The sequence below is a fragment of the Nomascus leucogenys genome, chromosome 8 (genome assembly GCF_006542625.1).
Source record: "Nomascus leucogenys isolate Asia chromosome 8, Asia_NLE_v1, whole genome shotgun sequence".
In the NCBI taxonomy this organism is placed as follows: domain Eukaryota; kingdom Metazoa; phylum Chordata; class Mammalia; order Primates; family Hylobatidae; genus Nomascus; species Nomascus leucogenys.
In genome coordinates this window covers 20214910-20238661 of record NC_044388.1, presented here as the reverse complement: position 1 = coordinate 20238661, position 23752 = coordinate 20214910, and the positions used below count along the sequence as shown (strand labels likewise).

Genomic DNA, 23752 nt, shown 5'->3' with positions numbered 1-23752 from the left:
GAGCTGATACTTGATTTGATAGTTTATTCTAAGGGCCTTCAGAAGGTGGGCAGTTGAAAGAAAACAGCAGTTCTGAAATAATTTCCATGGCTACCTTTCTGAATAAATGAATGAAGAAATAGAATTAAAAAAAATACTTGCTTTTTTACCTAAATTAATCATAGTTGTTTATCACAACACTAAGTGAATTGGTGGTTGAGATGTTCCACAGCTCTCTCAAAGAGGCAAAGAAAGGGTTTGAGGGGGTGATAAGAGGATGCAAATCTTATTCTTGCTGTTTAGGGATAAGGAAGTTAGGATCTGGGGCCTGAATCCTGTTCCCATTTGGCTACCCTCTGGAAAGGAGACTGTGTGACAACCACTAGGTAGAGGGCCTGAGCTGGCAATGTGAACTCGCTTCTGGATAGGCACAGACAGAGATTTGGGCTTCAGGGATCAGCCAAGCTTTTTTGTCCTCTGTTGAACCTAGTGGTAGCCATTTGGACATTTGGATCACCATAGTTGAGCAGACCCCATCAGCCATTTATTTCTTGTAGAATTCTATAGGGACAAGCCCCAGTGGGCCCATATGAGACAGAATATCTAGAAATTTTTTACCCTCTCCCAAGATACAATCAGGGGCCCAGGACAGAAAGAAATGGATGTGCCACAGCTCTTCTCCCATGGGAAGGCTCTGATTAGCAGACAGTGCCTTTTGGGATTTGCTGGAGAGGGAAATACAGAAGACAGGGTCTTCAGGATGATTTGATTCTCTAAACAGCCTCCTGGATAATTGTTAGAAGCTGTCAGACTGGAGCTAGGTCTGTAATGACTTTTAGATTAGTTTGCAATCAATCCCCCAAATGTTAGTCTGTAATTAAATGCCCAGTGTGAAAGCTTGTCTATGGAAAACGCCTCAGGGAAACTGTTTCTGTGAGCTGCTCATTACTTGTGTCAATCAGAGAATGAAAGAGGCTGATTTGCCCCAAGGAACCCCTCCATTCAGACATCCACATACTAACATTTTGCCTTTTCTGTCCCAGGGAAGAGAAGGTCGAAGGGGACTCCGAGGTGTTTCAGTAAGTAACCTTGACTTCCTGTTCTCTGTGGTTGATGGGACCAAGGAGGTTTCTCCCATGTAGGTGGTGCTGGGAATCAAATCAGTGAGCATTTGACAAGGGTATAGGAAGTGCCCAGTACTGGACGTGATCCCCACTGACCCGATGATCACTGCAGCTCCCGGGAACAGAACAGACCTAAGGAAAAGCCTCCCTGATAGATACCTTGCAGACAGGCAGAACCTGTGCAATTCCAAATATTGTGCATTTGACTGCTCTTCATGTGCTTTGGGAATCAACTTCAAGAGACAGAAATCCCTTATTGGAATAAGAAACAAGTTTATATTCATTCCTTAGACAGTCTAGAACAGTAAAATCCTAGGCAAAGTAGAGGGTGAGCCACGAGTCAGACAAAATAGTACCTATTTCTGATGTAAATACTATAAAGAGAAAATCTATATGGAAACAACATGTAGAAAAGCTTGACACTGGAAACTCTTGTTCATCAGGGAGAACCAGGAAATCCTGGACCTACAGGCACATTGGGAGCTGAAGGATTACAAGGTCCACAGGTGTGTTGGAATATTTTGTAAATATTGATAAATGCTGTAAAGTTATTCTGATGGGAAGAAGGCAGGTATTTCTGTATAAAAATAAATAACTGAGAATCTGCCCCCTGCCCTATTTTGCATTCCCCATTATGGGATGGGGGGTGATTTTGTTCCATCAAACTTGCTTCATTATTTGCAGGTCACTAATAAGCCTTTGTAGAGGAAAGATGTGCTCTTGTGCTCACCTGGTATTGTGTCTTCATATTAGTAATAGTGAATGATTAATACCTTCATATTACATTAGTAATTAACACCAGGATCAACAAATTGGTTTTCCATAGCTGGGGTCCTCTATACACAGGCTCCCACAAAGGAAAATTAGTTGAAAGTTGGAAATTGCTACTCGACTTGCCTAAAGCTAACTCTACAGGGGTATCAGTATTTCTGGAATATGACTGATAGGGCGTTCTGTGAGCCATTTGCATCTTTCATGGTCATATCATTAGTAATATGAGCATTGGAAGTCAGAGCATCATTGTCTTGCTTCCCTCCATGCCAGAAGGGGAAGCTGTGGTCATTGTGGACAGTAGCTTTGTAACACATGGTTGTTTAGTCATCTTATGAAGCCCACTTTACATGAAGCCTAACTTAAGCCTGGACTTGTATGGAAGGGCCTGTGTAGCTGTGCCTATTCTAAGGTCTTCCTGGGAATTCATTTTTTTCTAGAAAATTCAGATATTAGGACCAAACTGGAATTTGGGATTCTCTTGAGTGGTTCTGGGGTCCCTGTACCAAACTACGAGCTAGCAGTTTCTCTAGATTGGGTAGGGAAGGGACCAGCTTAGATCCATTCCCAGGCTTTGGGGTGATGTGGGGGTGGCAATGACAGTTACTTCAGATATCTCAGACACCCAAGGGTCCCTTTGACACTGAGACAGTGAATCAAAGCTCACCTGGTGGCTCCTGGGCAGCCCAGGGCCATTTCACAGCTGGTACTTCAATAGGAAGAAACGTTACTGCCACCTCTAGTTTTTGCTTCTATATGAGATAACCACATGAGAACCATGTGTTTGATGGCAAATATGGCAGAAAAATAGACTTTGATTCTTCTGATAGGGGTCTGCTGTTAAGATGCCCTTTTGTGCTAATTTGAAACAACTTTACTCTCTATTTTACACATTAATAAGGGCTTTGGCTCAGGTAACCCGTCCATTGAAAGGAATTCATCTGACTGTTGTTTGTGTCTTACTTCCTTTTCTTATAGGTTTCATTTCCTGCTTTGGCCTATTTTTATGTCCTCTGTAGGAGAGGGATGAAGGTCTTATATCCAGGCCGGGAATTCCTTAAAAAGATCTGGACCACTGAGTCCACTAGGCCTGTCCTCAATTACTCTTAATGCATGCTTAATCTCAGGGTTAAAAGGCTGCGGGAAGGGTTGGATCATTGCTTTTCTGCAGGGTGTTTCAAAAGAAACACTGAGAAGTAAGCTTTCATTGACATAATTGCATTGTATTTCCTTTGTTACCACTAAAGGGGACACAGGGAAATCCTGGCAGAAAAGGAGAAAAAGGAAGCCAGGGGCACAAAGGACCTCAGGTGAGTGACTCAGAGACATTAGGCTCAATGACTCTTAACAATTATTTTCCTCTTAGTGCAAAAAAATCTTCACATATAATTTTTTTTGTATTATTTACATCTACATTATTTCATTTTTGGATTATCTGGGGCAAAATTTTAGTGCAGCTCAGATTCCTCATACATAGCTAAAGCACTCCTCTTTCTCCTTCACTGGGGTTTGACAGTGAAAGCACAAATCCATTTCATCAGCCTAAAGAAAGCATTTGGAAGAATACAAATATTGCCCAATCATAACATTTCCTCCAAAAACTGATACATTATTCTGATTTTTCTAACTTTTAAAATTTATACATGCCATGCACATGTCTCCATTGACTATAGATATTTAAAATTGACTGTACAAAGATCCCTTGCTACTCAAACCTACTTGATTCCTACGTTCACCTCTTGAATTCACCATCTGAATCTGTTTGTTTCCTGAGAAATAATAGTTTGGATTGTGAAGGATTTGTAGGAAAAATGTTCTAAATCTATTCAGTTCTGCTCAGATAGTGAGAGTTCACAAGGCAAGGGATACCCATATTTCTATATTCCTAGCATGTGTGGTCAGTTATCTTTCTGATAATAATGTGTGTGAAAGACACTTCTGCCCATTTTTTTATTGGGAAGCTGAAACATATCCTGCATGCCGTTATGTATGTGCATATGGTACGGTGCACAAAGATGGCAGCAAAGTGTCTTGTTCTAAAAAAATCAGTGCATTATGACAGTTTTCCCACATTTGGAAATAGTATGTGTTGACTCAAGGGTGCCTTTTCTTTTTCTCACTAAGCCCCATATGGACTAGTGATGTCCCTGCAGATTAAAACATGTGGTCCTCTAACTAGGACTGGAACCTGAGTCATCTGGTTCAGCTCTGCCATCTGTCTCTCTCCTCCTGGGTGGCTGGATCTCTTGTTAAGGCTGCATCAAGGAGTTGTTGGGAATAACATGAAGGAAAGTGAAATGTTTCTAATGGGCTTTCTAAGAATTACTACGGTGCCAACTTTTTTAGTCTCTAATTTTTTTTTTCAGGGTTCTCCTGGGCTAATGGGAGCTAAAGGGAGCACTGGAAGACCTGGACTTTTGGGGAAAAAAGTAAATATTATTTCTGTTTTTTAATTCTTTTAAAAACATATTTTATATTTAATGGATAATTAATAATTGCATATATTTATGAGGTACAATGTGATATTTTCTTTTTTTAAATTATCCTTTAAGTTCTGGGATACATGTGCAAAACATGCAGATTTGTTACACAGGTATACATGTTCCATGGTGGTTTGCTGCCCCCATCAACCCGTCATCTAGGTTTTAAGCCCCGCATGCATTAGGTATTTGTCCTAATGCTCTCCCTCTCCTTGGCCCCCACCCCCTGACAGACCCTAGTGTGTGACGTTCCCCTCCCTGTGTCTATGTGTTCTCATTGTTGAACTCCCACTTATGAGTGAGAACATGCAGTGTTTGGTTTTCTGTTCCTGTGTTAGTTTGCTGAGAATGATGGTTTCCAGCTTCATCCGTGTCCCTGCAGAGACATGAACTCCTTCTTGAAAAAAGTAAATGTTATTTCTTATGGATTTCAAATACAAAAGTACCTCCATTTTCTTCCTGATTTTCATGTTAATTCCTCACGTGATTGAATCCAAGCACCATCAGCAAGTCACCAGCATTCCGCTAATATGTTCTCTTCCTTCCATTGAGCAAAGAGTTTCTAACTGCTGACCTCTCCATGAAGCTGCCCCGTTTCCCTAGGACAGAGTGATCTCACCCATCAGAAACAACTCTAAAAGATCTCTTTCACCCCCTGATTTCCTGAATCCAAGAATGCACGTGGTTGCTGAGTTGAGTGGAGGATGGGTGGCGTCAGAACTCAAATCCGTTGGTGCATGCGGTTCTCGAACCACAACTATCTCTGAGATGGCTCTGTTGGGGATCGTCAGAGAGCAAACGATTAACCTCATCAGAATCTGACTCCCCTGTTTAAAACCTTTCAATGGCCCCCTCTCTAGGGTCCTGTGACCTGTGCAGCCACACAGGTGGCCTTGCTGAGAAGAACACCCTGATGAGTTTAATGCTCTGCTGTCATGGTCCTGAATCTCATTTTTTAAGCAAGGGGCCTGAGTTTTCCTTTTACACTGAGCCCAGCAAATTGTATCATGGGTCTTGGCTTTCCCATGGCCTCCAGGAAATATTCAAACTTTAAGGTAGTTACAAGATAAATAAATTCTGGGGAGCTAATGTATAGCATAGTGACTATGGTTAACAATACAGTATTGTTTACTCGAAATTTTGCTAAGAGAGTAGATCTTAAATTCTCTCAACTTAAAGCAAAAATAAAAAAGGAAAAGTGGTAATATGATAAGGCAATAGATACATTACCTAACTTAACTGTGGCAATCATTTTACAACATATATGTATATCAAATCATGTTGTACACCTTAAACATATGCAATTATTTGTTAATAAGGTAGGGGGTCATTTACAAGGCCCTTTGCTATTTGCCCCATTTCATTCTAAGGTTTCACTGCTTACCTCCCTCCTGCGTGCCTGCCTCAGGCCTCTCACTAATGCCTTCCCTCTTCCTGGATCACTCTCACCCCTTTCTTGCCCAGTCCCCTGACATACAACTCATCCTTCAGTCCTCAGCTTCCCTGCTCCTTTCCTTTCGGCAGCCTCCTCAGGCTCACCAAATCTGACTTAGACTCCCCTTCTGTTTGCTTCCATAGCACCCTGAACCTTATCTCACGATATTATAATTGCCTGTCTAATAATTTCTTTTTCCAGCCAGGTGAAGGCAGGACCACCCCAATGTGTTTATTTTGCAGTTCAATAAATAATTGTTGGATAGGCAAATGCATCAGCAAATGAGTCAACTTTCCCTGGAGTCAATTTTCTACTTTTTGCCTTCTCCTTCAGTCCTTTTATAATACTGGAAAAGCAGCACACCAGTCCAACTCTGGGCTGTGCTAGACATCTTCTGCTAGCTATGAAAAAACCATAATTTGTGCCCTACTCTCATCCCCTTAGTGAGCACTGACCCCTCACTGAGAACCTTGAGTCTCCTCATCGAGTGGACAGAACTTTCCGTGGTAGGAACCAGGTTTGATTTTACTGATCTGAAGCTCTTCTTGTCCCACTTACTAGGGAGAGCCTGGACTTCCTGGAGATCTAGGGCCAGTGGGGCAAACTGGGCAGCGAGGAAGACAGGTATGAAGTTTTGAAGTCTTTACCCTCCCCAGATCTGAGTATTCACTTCCAAAGTAAAGAGAAGGGGTTGACACCATCAGCCCAAGTATGGGGGGCATGAAAGGTATTTCAGCATCTAGGAAAATGTGAGAACATTTCTCCCAACCCCTAAAGCTCTCATTCCATAGATAGTCTGTCAACGTGAAGGAAAACAGCAAGCAGGAGAAGGGGGGTAGGCAGAGAGGATAATGGATGAGTTAGAACAGGGCATTTCAATACCTTAACAACCAGCATGGCCACATAGATGTGTATCTGTTGAAAAACAACACTGCCCATTTCTCCTCTCTTCTTGCAAAAGTCTAGGGTGACAATGAGAGATAGAGGAATAAGGCTAAGAAATGGGGCATCGCATTTTTAGGCCTGCACTGTGTCCTAACGGCTTTGGCTATAACAAGATCTCAGCTCATGGAGCAGCCAGTATAGGAACAATTATTTCATTTTAAAAAAATTAGTGTTTATTACAAACATTATACATAGATATCATAGAAAATTTACCAAGCACAAACATTAGTCACAATAGCCAAGAAAATACGGAATCAACCTAAGTACCCATCAATAGATGAATGGATAAAGAAAATGTGGTATGTATACGTAATGGAATACTATTCAGCCTTTAAAAAGAAGAAAATATGGTCATTTGTGACAACATGGATGGATCCAGAGAACATTATGTGAAGTGAAATAAACCAGGCATGGAAAGTTAAATAGAAGAAGATCTCACTTACAGGTGAAATGTAAAAAAAAGTCAAAATCATAGAAACAGAGAATTAAAATGGTAGTTACCAGAGGTGGTAACAAGCGAGATATTGGTCAAAGTATACAAAATTTCAATTAGAAAGAAGGAATAATTTCAAGAGATCTATTGTATATCATGGTGACTACAGTTAATATATCGTATATTTGAAAATTGCAAAAAAAAAAAAAAAGAAAAAAATGGTAAATAGACATAAGGAGCCAGAGGCTTACAGGAGAACAAATGATTAGGGCACATCAAGTTTCTAACTTATGGCTACACCCACAATCCATTGCCTCTATAAAGACTTTCAATCTTCCTTCATTGCATTTTTCTATCCATAAAATTAAATGCTTGTAGAATGGTCCAGCAAGTCTTAAAAAATATCTTTTTATGTGATCTAATTTGAAAACATGAATCTAAAAGGAAAGGAAGAAAGAAGGAAGGAAGGAAGAGAGGAAAGAAAGAGGAGAGGGGAAGAGAGAGAAGGAAAGAAAATTTACCCAGAATAAAAGATAGGAAAGAGGGAAGAAAAGAACTATTACTTGTAATGCACCATTTTGAGATATTTATCATTATCATCCTGGAAATTTTTAAAAAATTATTCTAAACAATGTATCGTGAGCATATTTTCATGTCATTACATTTTTCCTCAACATAATTTTTAGTAGCTTCAAAATATTCTACTAAGTGCATATACATTCATTTATTTGACCAATATCTTGTTATTGGTTATTTAGCTTGCTTTCAGTTTTTCACTGTGATAAACAACACAGCAATGAACATTCATGCTGTGTTGTCCTAACTAAAATTTTGGACAAAACCGTAATGAATTTCTACATAGAGATTTCTAAAGTAGCATAGCTGGATCAAAGAATATGTACATGTTTCATAAAGGCTTTGAACTCCATTATGAAGTGCCCTTAGGAAAATTCAAACAGTATGTGGATCCACGTGTTATTCAGGAGAGTGTTTTAGGGCATCCACAACAACAGGTGTTGTCATTTTTTTCCATCTTTACCATTGACAAAAATAGTATCTCATTGCAGGGTCAAATTTGCATTTTTTTGTTACCAGTGAGGATGAACATTTTTTTCTGTATGTCTATTGACTATTTGTAATCCTTCTTCAGAGAGTTTCTCACCGGTATTGTTTGGACCAGCTCCTAATTTTCTAGGCAAGAAACTGCCACTGACTCCACAAGTCCTGAATGACCACCCCTCTGCTTCCTGCAATGTTTACAGAATGGAGCTGGTCAAAGAAGTACAGGGAACATACCAGGGAGTGAGGAAAACACAGCAACACAATGTTCTTAGGGTTCGAGGTCACCAGTTAGGCACCTTCTGCATGGAAGTCCCCAGTGCTTCTCTTCTGACACTGTAATCTCCCCAGTATAGATTAAAATTAATTTCCATTTTTGAGAAATTGAAATAAACTGGTGTGTTTACACAGGGAGATTCTGGCATTCCAGGCTACGGTCAGATGGGACGAAAAGGAGTAAAGGTAAATATGGAAAGCAATTATTTTTATTCATTGATGAATCAAACTAAATAATACAAGAAGAAATGATCATATTGCAGAAGTGATATGTTGATGTATTTATGTTCTGTGCTGAAAATTATAGGGCCCAAGAGGATTCCCTGGAGATGTGGGGCAGAAGGTATTGTATGCATGACCTTTTGAAATTACCATGATCTTAACCTTCTACTTGAGAACTGAGATAAACCTGTAGGTCTGAATGAAATGGGGGCAATAAGGAGAAACCCAAGACAGTTGTTTTCCTTGGGCTTCCTGAGGAAAGAATCATATTTAACCTCTATGAATCTTTACATTGGAAAAGATTGTTCTGTCCATCATTGCCTGATGCCTCTGCCTTGAAAGCCTACCTCCAGGTATCCTCTCAAGTTCAGTCTTCTGTTCTCTTCTTGATTTTCTGCCTTGGTGATTTCATTCAATACTCTTGGCTTGGGTTATTGCTATTTGTTCTTCATTATTGTGCCCTTTATTTTCTCTCACCTGAACGATTACAATATCCTTCTAATTGGGTTCCTACTTCCATCTTCCCCCTGATTCAGTTAATTCCAAACGCTACTGTCAACTTGACTTTTTTTCCAAAGCATAGCCAAATTATGTCACTTTCCTACTCAAACATCTTCAAGAATTTCTCATTGCCTGCCAGATTGAAATCCATCTTCATGCTGTAGGAACAGACATACCTTTCATCTCAACCCAAGTAGCTCAAGTTATGTCTGTTTTATACATTGGAATTCTGTAGAAAGATCTCCCTTAGAAAAAAAAGTCCAGAACAATGTCTTCTATGTAAGTGATGCTTATATTAAAATACAAAATATGGGTTAAAAAATAGAATCTCTAATAATCAAATAAAGTCTAGGAAAACTGTCAACTGTGAATCCTCTTAAAACTATTTTTAATGAATGAATTATCAAAAGAGATTCTTAAGTACAAAAGGGTGCAAAAGGGACAATATAAATAACCATTAGAAAGAAAGTCCTCATTGTAGAGGATCAATTTTCCAATTTACTGATAAAGGGAGAAAATTAGCATAATTCAACTTACAGATAAATGTGAAATAAGCATATCGATAAATAACTGTCAAAATTTTAAAAAATCAGAATAGATTATTTTCACCTTCAACTTTTTCATAAATGTTTTATGAATTTATAAAGTAATTCATTATTTATTTCATATAGTCAATACTCCAAATGTTTTTCTGGGTTTTCAAGCATTTTCTTTGGATATTTTTAGTAACTGGGTGACCACTGAAGTGATATGTATATGTAAATATTTATATTATTAAAAAATTAAAAATAGTTTGAAGAATAAGTGTACCAATGACTTAGTTCCAAGTGACAGGAAAAGATGACATTTAATGTTGTACTGGCCTTCATTAATGTATAATTGTCATAATATCAATCAAGTTTGAGTCCAGAGAGTTTTTTTTTTAATTCTTTCTTAGCAAATACTTTAACATCTTGACTTTTTATATCTGAATCTTCAGGGTGATATTGGTGATCCTGGAATTCCTGGGGGACCTGGACCCAAAGGATTTAGGGGACTAGCAGTAAGTAGCCTATAATTCCAGAAATGATAAATATTTCTTTGGCAGACTTTGGCTTTTATGTTACAATAATAAATGTGGATTATTGATTCAACCCAAGGGCATCTGAAATGCCACTTGCTAGCTGTGACCTTCAACACATCTTTTCAGGGTCTCTATTTCTGTAACATAAGAATTGAACTTAGTGACATCTAAGGTCACATTCAGCTCTAAAAGTTTATGGTTCAATGAATCAGTACTATTTTAAAGATTTACAAATTGATAACTTGCTATTCCAAGAAATGTCAGTGCCTTCCAGTCTTTTCTAAGGCACGTATTAAATCCTGGCATATTAACCCCGTGAGTGGAAATGAAGGTGACAGTCGGAAGATGTCCTTCCCACTGTGTCCCTGAGGGTTTCTGACAATTCCACTATCCATCACAAGGTCATATGGGCTATTTTGAGGAAGGCTATTGAGATCTACTTAGCAAAGTGCGGCATCGAATATTATGCTTACTTGCTTAGAAGCAAAATGCTGAGACAAGCATCCTTTCATTTTAAAGTTTGAGTGCCATATCAGTGGTCACCATCAGTGTGAAAAAAGATGCAACTCAATGGATACTTTCCATCTGGCTGGATAAATTTCATTAGTATCCGTATCCATCACTTCGGGGTATGGGAATGACATAGCCCACTCATGTCCTCTTATGTGTGTAGGGAATCATTTTTCTTATTTGATTTTTTACAGATGGGAGGTTTCTCATTAGACCTCTGTGTGCCCTCATATATTTGCTTTTCCTATTAGCACCAGTCCCAATTTATGGCTAATTAAGATTGAAATGCACAGCCAGTGCCAGAACAAAGTATGTCACTATTAAAGAGGTAGGAGGGAAATGGATATTTACCTGTCATTAAGAATATATTGTTTATATCAGAAGTAAGCAATTTACCTGACTTCAATTAATAGCTGCTATCTTTTTAAAAGTTTTTTTAAAATTAGAAAGTCTTATCGAAACTGAAGTAGTCCCCATAGATAGACAATGTTGAAACTAATGTATTAATATATTCCTATCTGCAGCTCACTGTAGGCTTGAAAGGTGAAGAGGGATCTCGAGGACTCCCAGGCCCTCCTGGACAGAGAGTAAGTGTATCCATAAGAACTAAGTAGGATATAGTAGTTTCCAGTATGTTCCATGGAAAGGGCACAGAATTTAAAGTCAAATGCAATGGATTTAAGTCCAGATTCTGCTTTTTACTAGCTATATGACCCAGTCACTGGGTCTTTCAGTTTATTTCTAAAATGAGGGGATGACATATTCTATCCTAACTACCTCAAAAGGTATCTGTGAGGATCAGATAATCAAATGTGACTACTCTTTGTAAACTGTAAGGTTTACAAATAGTAATATTGCATTGCAAAATAATTAATAGTAAATAAAATATACAATGCAAATATTTAATATTGGTTAATGCCAGTGTTAACTCCAGGTTGATGGAGTTTACCAAAACCACTATTGTTGCCTTCCTATCCTCAAAATTTAGACCTTAGAGAGATTTGGAAATATAGGCGCAACTTCCCCTGTGATTGCATTACAAGAAAAGTGGCACCTCTGGAAGCGTTCTCAGGCAGTCAGGCATATCTCCTACTGACGAAATAGCCATTTCTCTATTTCAGTGCCTCCCGGGTTGTTCTAATGATTTAGTTACACATCTGTCTCTCCTGACAAGCACAGTCAGGTGAGAATTAAATATTGCGAGCACCTGTGTTTTGTGGCGGAGGCCCAGGCAGCATTGTGTAAGGAGTGGATAAGCTGCTTATCTTGTTTTGTGCATTGTATTTTCTGATTACTTGAAGAGGTTCTTGAACTTGGGACTTTATTATGAAAGCAAAAAACATGAATGGTTTTGTGGAAAACTGAATCCATATTAGAATGACAATCAGCTAACGGTAAGGATACTCTGATACAATATTTACTTTTTTGGCATTAAGGAAGGTGTGAATATTCCTGGTTATGTGAGTGAGAATGTAGTCTCTGGGCCAATCTGGTCTGCTCTGGATTTATCTCCTCAGATTCTGGGGCTCTCATCTGGGGACACCCACATCTTCCTGGTCTTGTGCTTGGCCCAGCTAGTCTGGACTGGAATTTGGCTTCTTTATCTCAAGCTCTTGATCCTCAGCCTCTGCTTAAGAACTTGTTCAAAGTTATTCAAGGGCTCGCTCTTTCAGGACGTCCTCTCCATGGTTCTGATTCTCTGTAAAATGTGGACTGTCTACTCTGTGTATTAGCCAGAAACTGTTTATCTCTCTGTTTAAATTGTCACGTATTCTTTTCTGTTATCTGCCATAACTTGTAAAAGGAAGAATGACACTACATGTTTTGGTGGATGCATAATTTCCTGATTTGAGTTAGAAGGTTAATATGTCCCAATGGGTACAATTAGGGATGCCACAACAGTTCTGGTTAACTCCAGCAATCCAAAATAGGCCACATAGACATTCAGCAGACCTTTAACTGTTTATTGGATGGATGGACCAACGGAGAAGTGACCCCGTTGTCATTTAGAACAGAGGTTCTTATGCTGACATCCCTGGTTGAACCTCTGACGGAGTCAATGAAATTGTACAAGTGTAAGCATGAAATCACATTTTTTTGAAGTGAGCATACAGGCATTCATTAGTTGCCCAAGGGAACCTATATATGCAAATATATTAAGAATCACAGCCAAGGAGAAGCCTGATCCTAATTAATGGAAGTAAGAAGCAGCAAAGAGAAAAGCTCAAGCTGCCGAGAAAGAAGGACTGAGTTCTTTCAGGAAGTCTTCTCTGATTCAACTCACCAAATTATTTGTTTTGCTTTGATCCATAATCTCTTGGCATTTATGAGCTTATTGTAATGATTTAGTTACACTTCTGTAACTCTTTTTTTGTGTAATGTTTATTTTGCTGTGTAATTGTCTTTGGATCTTTCTCATATGTAGAGGCTGTTTCTTATTTCCTGTGTTTTATACTCTTGATGTGTAATATAACTGTTCCTCTGAATTCTCAATAAATTACTCTCCTTGGCACTGCCCTTTGAAAAGTCTGCTGTTTATAATTTTAAGCATTCTTATGAGAAATACCTTCCTCTAAGTATTACATCTTTAGTAAAAATATCTTTAAGAAATACCTTTGTTTCTTCTTATCACTGAAGAAAAATAATTTTGTTAACTTTGGTAGACATTAGCTTACCTGATCTAACACTGAAACAAAAAATTTACACCCTTGATGTGAGTAGGGAAAATATATGGCAATTAATCCACTGGGTTTGGGAATATTTTAACTACTCTCTACCAGCTGTGCTTTTAAGACAGAAAGTTTTTTGTTTTCTCTTGTTTCATTACTAAAGACTTCAATTGGCATACCACTAACTTGCTCTGTTTTTGTTTTTCCTAGGGCATTAAAGGCATGGCAGGGCAGCCTGTATATTCTGTATGTATCTATGTATCTCCTTATTCATGAAAGAAAACTCAACAAGTTCACTGGGAAATAAACACAGTTACTCAAAGGTCACTATACTCATGTTTCTTTTCTCTCTCCTTTTCCAACATTTACAGCAATGTGATCTGATCCGGTTTTTGCGGGAACATAGTCGTGAGTATCTGTTATCGAACAAGAGCATCCATCAATGGTTGGTGAGGCACTTAGAATTGTATGCAATGTGGATATGTGAGATCAGTAGGATGAGTTCACTTGTGGGAAGCCTCTGTAACAAGCTTGCCTGGAGTGCCTACTGTAGAACATCGCACATTAAAGGAGAGAGGAAAAGGGGTATAAGTAAAAGTGCCTTCACTCATGAGGGGCAATGCAGACATCAAGAGAAAACATGCATATGGGAAAATTAGAGAAAAACTCAAAAGGTGAGTGAATTAACTCACATTAGTATAACAGTTATAGCAAAAGGACTGGGAGGGCATGGTGTTAAAGGGATGATCGTGGGGGTTTGGGACTGGTTGGTTAGTTACTCAGTTAATAAAGGATGTTTGCATAGAGGTAACTGAATCCAGCTATGGGAAAGTGATGGGAGTGGCAAAAAATACTTTCATAAAAGGAATAAAGCAAGAGTCGACATAAAGAGGGTGTCTTTGGTTATAACGAAGGAAAAATAAGGTAGAAAAGCCCAGCGATCTAATTTCTGAGAATTTGTCCCAAGGAAATACAGCAAAAGAAAGAAAAAATATAGGTAAATATGATTGTCAGAATATTATGTGCTAAAGCAAAATGATTATACAGACTGTTTACACTTATAGAATAATTAGGTTACAATACATCATCTTCTGAGAAAATATTAACCAAGTATAGTTTTTATGAAGACAAACTTTGAAAAATACAGGCATTAAATATTATAAAATGAAATTGAATCCTCATTATTTTTGCATGTAGATAAATACATAATAGAAACAAGTACTAGAGGCAAAAGTGGAAAAACAATGATTGACCGTGTTCAAGGAGGTGGAATTTTAGGAGATCTGTCTTCATTATGTTTCCGCTGTGGTTTTTAAATAATCATAATCAGAAGAATGTAAAAGGGGAAAATCAGAAACGTTACTGAAGAAGACTAGATAAAAATGTTGTCATTGCAATTATGTGGCAAGGAAAGAACAGCAAGAAAGCAAGTTTAGAATAACTGTCAGGCTAGCAGGGGAGAGGCTGAGTGTCAGCAAGGATGAGTAAGCAGAGGAGGAATTGTGAAGGGAAATCAATTTGTTGGAGAAAATGATGAGTTTACATATTTTAGGGGTAGAGGAGTGTTGTGTAGATCCTGCATGAAACGATCGACCCCAATGAAACGGGGGCTTTCGTAAAGGTGAGGGAAGGAGACTCAGATGTTGAAGTCCGTCAGTGCTGGTGGTCCTTCAAAACACATGATGGATGAGGTTTCTCAAAATGTAAAACTAGAGAGTCAGAAACAGAATCTCAAGGAGTTTCTGTTTCTTGGCAAAAAGAGTGGGGCCAAGGTACAGAAAAATGGCATTTCAGAGATGGGAGAGTCCTGCCAAATGTGGGCAGCTTGAAAGGAGGCAAGAGGAAGGAGGCAATGGAGAGGAGGTTCAAAGGGAGGAGATAGTGGGAAAGGCCCTTCAGCACACAGGAGGAGAAGAGAACTAGGGACTGGGACCACAGGGAGAGAAAAAGGGAAGAACCATTGTAGGAGAAATGAATGTGGGATCAACCTTCCTCAAGATGTTGCCAGTCTTCTCAGTGAAATCAAATGATGTCTTCCCAAAGAAGACCAAAGGTAGGTGGAAGGGGCTGGGGAGGTGAGGACCAGCATTGGAGGGGTTTGGGATTGGAAGGGAGAAGTTTTCCACATAGAATAAAAGGAATTAGCCCATAAATCAGGAGGTCAGAGAAGAGTAGGCAAGTTCTATAACCACACAGGGCATTGATTGGATAACATGGAACTCCAGGATGCAGACTGGAGATAAAGATGCAGGCAACAGGCCGTTAGAGCTGATCTAAATGGCCTCACTTAATAGCTGACATTTCCAAGGCTTCTCATCTAACATCATTTGCTCCTCAGTCCAGTAGCAGCTCTGTGACATAGGGGGATGAGGTCCAGGCTGAGACTGTCTTTGGAGAATAAAAGAAGGTGTCTAGAAGGCTGGGGGAAATTAAGAGAGAAAGGGGGTGGTTGAGAATAAAACAGAAGGGCCCAAGTGATTAGCATTTTGGAGGGAGATACATAAGTAAAGATTTTTAGGAAAAATCAACTTTAAAGAAATTGCTCAAAAGAGTTTAAGTAATTTTCCCCTAAGTCACCCAGCTTTTCCAGGCTCAAACCCAGTGAGGTTTCTGCTTCTACGGCCTCTGCTTGTAGCCTTGCAGCTGTGTTTGAAGTTAACACGTGGAAGTACTCAGTCAGGAAAAAGGGGTCTGTTTTGAGTCTCCAGATGCAAAGGAGGCTGTGGGTTATGTGTGCTGTCTGATGGCAGTTAGCATCCCAGTGGCCATGGGGTTAAGACAAACAAGAGGTGTTCAGAGGGTGGATGGCAGGGGACCACTGTTACACAACAGCAAGACAGAAGGCTGGTGTGTTGCCAGTGTTAATAATATCTTTTATTATATTGGAGTGACTCATTTGCTTCCTAGGAATCGAGTGAAATGAACATGGAAATTGTCAGGCCTGTGGTTTCTTAAAGATGTACCAATACTTTGCCTAATTCCTCTCAGTTGAGGGAACCAGATGCTGTTTTGCCCAGGAGAAACCCTTGGGGTTTTTTCTTCCTGCCTCTGGATGTGGAGATAACTCAGAGGAGCTGTTTTTTATCAAAGACAAAATTCACTTGGAAATACCCCCATGGTTGTATGGGAAAATAAAGGCTCCCAAGATATTCATCAGGGAAGAAAATAAGACCCCATATTTTAGCCTTGTGTTGCCGAATGACTCTCAGAAGGCTATAAGATGAGGCACAACAAATTGAATTTCAGCTATCTTGCCGTTTAATCAGAGGCTTATCTATTTTTGCTTCTAAGACGAGTGATCAGTGTTTCAGTTTCAACTAAAATTCTGCTAAAGTCTGCTGGCTGTGGCTCACAAATGGAAAAGGTTAGGAAGGCTCGCAAATTAATAAAATTCTGTTGACATCTTCCTCAATACTATAACCTTGACTTCCTGTCACTTAGGAATTAGCCTCATTTGCAGTTAGACTCAAATAACATTTTCAGCTTTGTTAAAATGTTGTTTTTTGAACTATTTTTAGTCTTGTTTCAAGAAGGTAACAAACTTTTCCCTCTCTCCTTTTCACAGCTTGCTGGAAAGGTGAGTATTCTTACCATGGTCTTCCCTGCTGAGATCATTACTGCTGCATTCCAACAAGACCAATCTGAAAGACGCCCTCAACCTCGTGGGAAACAGGACTTCTTCCTTCTATGCAGACAGTTCTTTCTTTTGATTATGACTATAATTGTCAGTGTCATGATTGACCTGTTTATGAAATGGTGACTGAATCCCAGCCCGTAGCCTGGGAGCCATCACAGTTTACAAGTCAGTTTCTCCCCAGAGCCGGCCCTGTGCTGCTGGGGGATTCAGTAAACATGGCTCTCTGACTAATCCACGTTCTGTTGCTGCTGATGCCCTTGACACTGGCTTCTTGGGTGTGAGATGTGCCCTTTCCCGCCTCTGGCCCACACTCATACCTGTCATCTCACTGAGTGCCCACTACTTGTAAACCTTTCCTGTCCATGGCTGTGGATGGTCTTCCCAGGGCCTAACCTGTAGTCGGGGCTGCACGTCACCTTAGAGCCCTTGCATGGCAAGGCCACTGGAGCCAGTGGCTATGTCAATTTCAAAACCTCCTGGTCTCCTGGAGGCCTGCTGATGTAGACCCTCAGGGTCTTTAAGCTTGGCGCAAGTTTGGAGCCATTCACCTTAGTTCTGCAAAAATACACCTTGCACACAGTAAGTGCTCAATACAACTTCATGGATTTGGATTAAATATATCTTTCATTTTTCTTATTCTATTGTTCATTATCAGCTTTCATATTTTAAAATTACTGAAATTTCTTCATGGTAAAATTCTTCGATTCAAAACACTTCTCTAAATCAATACTTCCCTATTTTTATTACTAAGAACAGTGGTTGGGATATGGGATATTTTGAGTGTAATATGCTTTGGGAGTTAGCCAGATTGGGGATAGTAGAACAGCCTGAGCAGATGGAAGTGCTTATTAAAAGAAAAATCATTTTTCTCTTCCTGTGTTCAGACTTTAACAAGGACATTGAAAAGTGAGGTTTGATACATAGGGTAGATTTTCTATGAAATTCTGAAGTTCAGTCATCATAAGACATGAGTATTGAGCTAGGAATGGCAGATAGTCCCATTTTTATAAGAGCTTATTGTAAACCTTTCTTGGTTCGTGTTGCTTCCTTCCTCTTGCCACCCTGGCCTTCATTGAAAGCCAGCTTTCCTGAAGCCCCTGAGACAGCCCCTTTTTGGAAACAGCCTCTTTATCCTCTGAATCCTCATTAAGAATAATCTTTACTCTATACCTTATAGTATAATGACCCTTGCCAATACAAGTTCCTCGAAGGCAGTGCTGCACTTGATTCATCTTTGCATGTATTTCATAGTGAATGTTATACAGCATTTCACATGGTAGGTACTCAAATATTTGTTGCATAAGTAGATGGAAATCTTACAACTATCTTTATAATTAATAGATCATTTTGGAAGATTTTGGGGGAGAACAGATTTTCAAGATCCCCAACAAGCTATAATTTATTTTTATTCATTTTTAAATTTTACACACAGTAAAATTCATTTCTCTGTGTATGTGTTCAGTTTTACCAAATGCATAGATTCATATAACCACTACCCCGGTCAGGACACAGAGGAGTTCCATCAGCTCAAGAACTCCCATCAATTTCATTTTACACAGCTGACTGATAGTGGGCTGTGAAGTCTGAGCATTACATAGCCAAATATTCATGCTCTGCATTTATGTTAACAACTTCAAGTTTGCAGACCAGATTTCTTTCCTTTCTTTGCATGTGGGTACCTTTAGTTCTAGAGCTGGATGAAGCACTTGCTTTTGCCTCTGTATGAACCCACTTCATTGGAGTGAAGGGTTGGGGAAAGGATTTTGATCCAGTGAAATAACTTAATACTTCTGCTTTTCTTTTTTCCAGAAAAATGTCCGGCATATCCAACAGAGCTAGTATTTGCTCTGGACAATTCCTATGACGTCACAGAAGAGAGCTTTAATAAAACACGGGACATCATCACTTCCATTGTCAATGACCTTAACATCAGGGAAAATAACTGTCCTGTGGGAGCAAGAGTTGCCATGGTTTCCTATAACTCAGGCACCAGCTATCTCATCCGTTGGTCTGACTACAATAGGAAGAAGCAACTCCTCCAGCAGCTTTCCCAAATAAAATATCAAGACACCACAGAGCCCCGAGATGTTGGTAATGCAATGAGGTTTGTGACCCGCAGCGTGTTCAAGCGGACGTATGCAGGAGCCAACGTGAGGAGAGTTGCTGTGTTTTTTAGCAATGGTCAAACGGCCAGTAGGTCGTCCATCATCACGGCCACCATGGAGTTTAGTGCCTTGGATATCAGTCCAACAGTCTTTGCTTTTGATGACAGAGTTTTCCTTGAAGCTTTTGGGGTAAGAATTTCTCTTGGCAACTTCTTTATTTTTAAGATAGTGGTATTGTGATAGGGCAGGATGGGAGTGGTAGAGAGTCAAGGAATATATGTGGCCTCTTGAAAACTCCTTTACAGTTTTCACAGCTATATTGTTGTCAGTGTCTGTGAAATCCAATCCTGAATAATAACAACAGTCAATGATAACAGCAACCACATTTGCTCAGCTCCTGCTGTTTGCCAGGCACTGTCCCTAGAGCTTTCCATATGTATTCATACATTTTCACAACCTTCGGAGGTCAATGCAGCTGTCATCTCCATGTTAAAAATGAGGAAACTGGGGCCGGGTATGGTGGCTCACGCCTGTAATCCCAGAACTTTGGGAGGCCAAGGCGGGCGAATCATGAGGTCAGGAGATGGAGACCATCCTGGCCAACATGGTGAAACCTTATCTCTACTAAAAATACAAAAATTAGCTGGGCATGGTGGCACATGCCTGTAATCCCAGCTACTCAGGAGGCTGACGCAGGAGACTCACTTGAACCAGGGAGTTGGAGGTTGTGGTGAGCCGAGATGGCGCCACTACACTCCAGCCTGGCAACAGAGAGAGACTCTGTCAAAAAAAAAAAAAAAAAAAAAAAAAGGAAACTGAGGCCCAGAGGATTACTAGTGACTTAACTATATACCACTACTAAGTGGCTAAATTGGGATTTGAACTTAGGTGTATGTGATATTAAGGGCCATGAACGTGGTGCCCTACCAGCCCTCTGCCACTCTGGTTTCTCAGATTTGGTATCTGCTTGCTGGCCTTAACCAGTGATGGAAGAAGTTCACGGGATCTTTGAACCCCTATGGTCATGCAAAACATTTTATGTATATGAACATTTTTCCCAAAAGAGGTCCTGTCACTTTTGGATCCACAGATTCTCAAGGGATCAATGCTCCCCTTCCCTTCCTCCTAAGAAACTTAAAAACCTCTTCATCTGTTCTACAACTTTTAAATATATTCAGATTATCCATAAAATACATTCTTCTGGAGCTTGTTAAAGCCATCATGTCCTTCAAGAGATTATAAAGGTCTATTTTTATAAAAAATGTATAATTTCTACCATATAAAGAAAAAGAATCTCTCTATAACATGGAGGGAATCAATCTGTTCCTAACACATCCAAGCATTTTTTGGAAATAGGAGCCACAGAGAGTTACAACAGATCCTGACAAAAAGGATTGCAGGAAGTCAAAGTCCTGTGGTTTTCAGTTTTTCTTTTTGAAATTTTTCTGCCTCCTTAATTTTTCTTTCTGGGAAAAATAAGTGACGTTTCAGCTTTGAAAGTTGCATAAAATTCCAGAATACAAGAAATCTTAATAAGACATCAAATTTAATCCTTATCTTCAGATAGGACTGTGCCAAAGCCCTCAGAATCCCCAGTGAGAAACAGCCTCCAGTCACTCTTGTTAACAAATCGTTTTAAATTTGCATCATATCTACAGAGAAGGTGACCCAGGAAGCTATCTGGTTCTCATCACTCTGCTCTTACCAGATAATAACCCCACACAGTCATTCTGACCGCATATCACGCCTTGAGCAGTACTCCCTTTAGTCATTCTTTATTCTTCCCTGCCTTGCGCTCTTCTCTACTCAGGACATCCTCCTCTCTGTCCCCCTCTCTTGATTCCCTCCTTCCAATCCTCTTCATCAAGTCCTCACTGCTTCAACTGTGAAGGCATAGAGCTGCTACCCTTGGTGTCTGAGAGTGTCTGTTTCCCCACATACTTACCCACACTGGATTTTACCTATTGAGCTTTTTAAGTGTTTGCCAATTGGGTAGGTAAATAAGAGTATCTCATTGTTTTGATTATATTCCTGTGTAAGGTTAAACATTTTTCATATGTTTATTGCCCATTTTAATTTTTTTGTGAAACTCACCTCACATCCCTTGTATCCGTTGTTTTTGGCATTATTATTTCTTTTGGCAAGTCTGCTCTAAAATAGTTTGCCTTACTTTTTTTTTTTTATTTCTTCTGAAAAAAAACAAAAAACAGGATACATGTGCAAAACATGCAGGTTTGTTACATAGGTATACATGTGCCATGGTGGTTTGTTCCACATATTGACCCATCTTCTAGGTTTCCTCCCCTCAACCCCCACCCCTCAACAGGCCTTGGTGTGTGTTGTTCCCCTCTCAGTGTCCATGTGATCTCAAAGTTCAACTGCCAATTATGAGTGAGAACATGCGGTGTTTGGTTTTCTGTTCCTGTGTTAGTTTGCTGGGGATGATGGCTTCCAGCTTCATCCATGTCCCTGCAGAGGACATGATCTCATTCCTTTTTATGGCTGCATAGTATTCCATGTGTATATGTATCAGATTTTCTTTATCCAGTCTATCATTGATGGGCATTTGGGTTGGTTCCATGTCTTTGCTATTGTAAATAGTGCTGCAATAAACATATGTGTGTATGACTCTTTCTAGTTAAATGATTTATATTCCTTTGGATATACACCCAGTAATGGGGTTGCTGGGTCAAATAGTATTTCTGATTCTATATCCTTGAGGAATTGCCATGCTGTCTTTCACAATGGTTGAATTCATTTACATTCCTACCAACAGTATAAAAGCATTCCTATTTCTCCACAGCCTTGCCAGCATCTGTTGTTCCCTGACTTTTTAATAATTGCCATTCTGACTGGCATGGGATGGTATCTCATTGTGGTTTTGATTTGCATTTCTCTAATGATTAGTGACGTTGAGCTTCTTTTCATATGTTTCTTAGCCGCATAAATGTCTTCTTTTGAGAAGTGTCTCTTCATATCCTTTGCTCATTTTTTGATGGAGTTGTTTGTTTTTTTCTTGTAAATATGTTTAAGTTCCTTGTAGATTCTGGATATTAGACCTTTGTCAGATGGGTAGATTGCAAAAATTTTCTCCCATTCTGTAGGTTGCCTGTTCACTCCGATGATAGTTTCTTTTGCTGTGCAGATGCTATTTAGTTTAATTAGATTCCATTTGTCAATTTTGGCTTTCATTGCAATTGCTTTTGGTGTTTTAGTCGTGAAGTATTTGCCCATGCCTATGTCCTGAATGGTATTGCCTAGGTTTTCTTCTAGGGTTTTTATGGTTTTGGGTTTTATGTTTAAGTCTTTAATCCATCTTGAGTTAATTTTTGTATATGGTGTAATGAAGGGGTCCAGTTTCAGTTTTCTGCATATGGCTAGCCAGTTTTCCCAGCACCATTTACTGAATAGGAGATCCTTTCCCCATTGTTTGTTTTTGTCAGGTTTGTTGAAGATCAGATTGTTCTAGATGTGTGGTGTCACTTCTGAGGTCTCTGTTCTGCTCCATTGATCTATATGTCTGTTTTGGTACCAGTACCATGCTGTTTCAGTTACTGTATCCTTGTAGTATAGTTTGAAGTCAGGTATCATGATGCCTCCAGCTTTGTTCTTTTTGCTTAGGATTGTCTTGGCTATATGGGGTTTTCTTTGATTCCATATGAAATTCAAAATAGTTTTTTCTAATTCTGTGAAGAATGTCAGTGGTAGTTTAATGGGAATAGCATTGAATCTATAAATAACTTTGGGCAGTATGACCATTTTCATAATATTGATTCTTGCTATCCATGAGGATGGACTGTTTTCCATTTGTTTGTGTCCTCTCTTAATTCTTTCAGCAGTGGTTTGTAGTTCTCCTTGAAGACATCCTTCACATCCCTTGTTAGCTGTATTCCTAGGTATTGTATTCTCTTTGTGGTGATTGTGAATGGGAGTTCACTCATGATTTGGCTCTCTGCTTGTCTATTGTTGGCGTAAAGGGATGCTTGTGATTTTTGCACGTTGGTTTTGTATCCTGAGATTTTGCTGAAGTTGCTTATCAGTTCGAGAAGTTTATGGGCTGAGATGATGGGGTTTTCTAAATATACAATGATGTTGTCTGCAAACAGAGACAACTTGACTTCCTCTCTTCCTATTTGAATATCCTTTATTTCTTTCTCTTGCCTGATTGCCCTGGCCAGAACTTCCTACAATATATTGAATAGGAGTGGTGAGAGAGTTAGCCTTATCTTTTTATCCCGGATCCAGTCTCAAATGGAATTTAAACTTGCAAAGCTGTACTGATGTTCTAGAAATTTCTAAATTTTAAAAAAAGTATTAGCAGGTTAAATCTCTATAAGTCTGATTTTTCTCTATAGAGTGTATCTTTTTTTTTTTTTTTTTTGAGACGAAGTCTCGCTCTGTCGCCCAGGCTGGAGTGCAGTGGCGCAATCTCGGCTCACTGCAGGCTCCGACTCCCAGGTTCACGCCATTCTCCTGCCTCAGCCTCTCTGAGTAGCTGGGACTACAGGCGCCCGCCACCACGCCCGGCTAATTTTTTTTTGTA

At 39.4% G+C, this 23752-nt stretch overlaps 1 protein-coding gene across 2 annotated transcripts in view; it reads left to right on the top strand.

Moving 5' to 3' along the window:
* COL6A5 (collagen type VI alpha 5 chain) overlaps positions 1-23752 on the top strand; it is a 134692-nt gene that overhangs the window by 68551 nt on the left and 42389 nt on the right. For both annotated transcript variants that reach the window (XM_003265397.2, XM_012508361.2), the window contains exons 21-33: positions 1023-1058; positions 1547-1609; positions 3122-3184; positions 4241-4303; positions 6351-6413; positions 8638-8688; positions 8810-8845; positions 10205-10267; positions 11323-11385; positions 13678-13713; positions 13839-13875; positions 17033-17044; positions 18914-19398. In XM_003265397.2, coding sequence (XP_003265445.2) covers positions 1023-1058; positions 1547-1609; positions 3122-3184; positions 4241-4303; positions 6351-6413; positions 8638-8688; positions 8810-8845; positions 10205-10267; positions 11323-11385; positions 13678-13713; positions 13839-13875; positions 17033-17044; positions 18914-19398 — 1071 coding nt within the window. The remainder of the gene's footprint in view (positions 1-1022; positions 1059-1546; positions 1610-3121; positions 3185-4240; positions 4304-6350; positions 6414-8637; positions 8689-8809; positions 8846-10204; positions 10268-11322; positions 11386-13677; positions 13714-13838; positions 13876-17032; positions 17045-18913; positions 19399-23752) is intronic.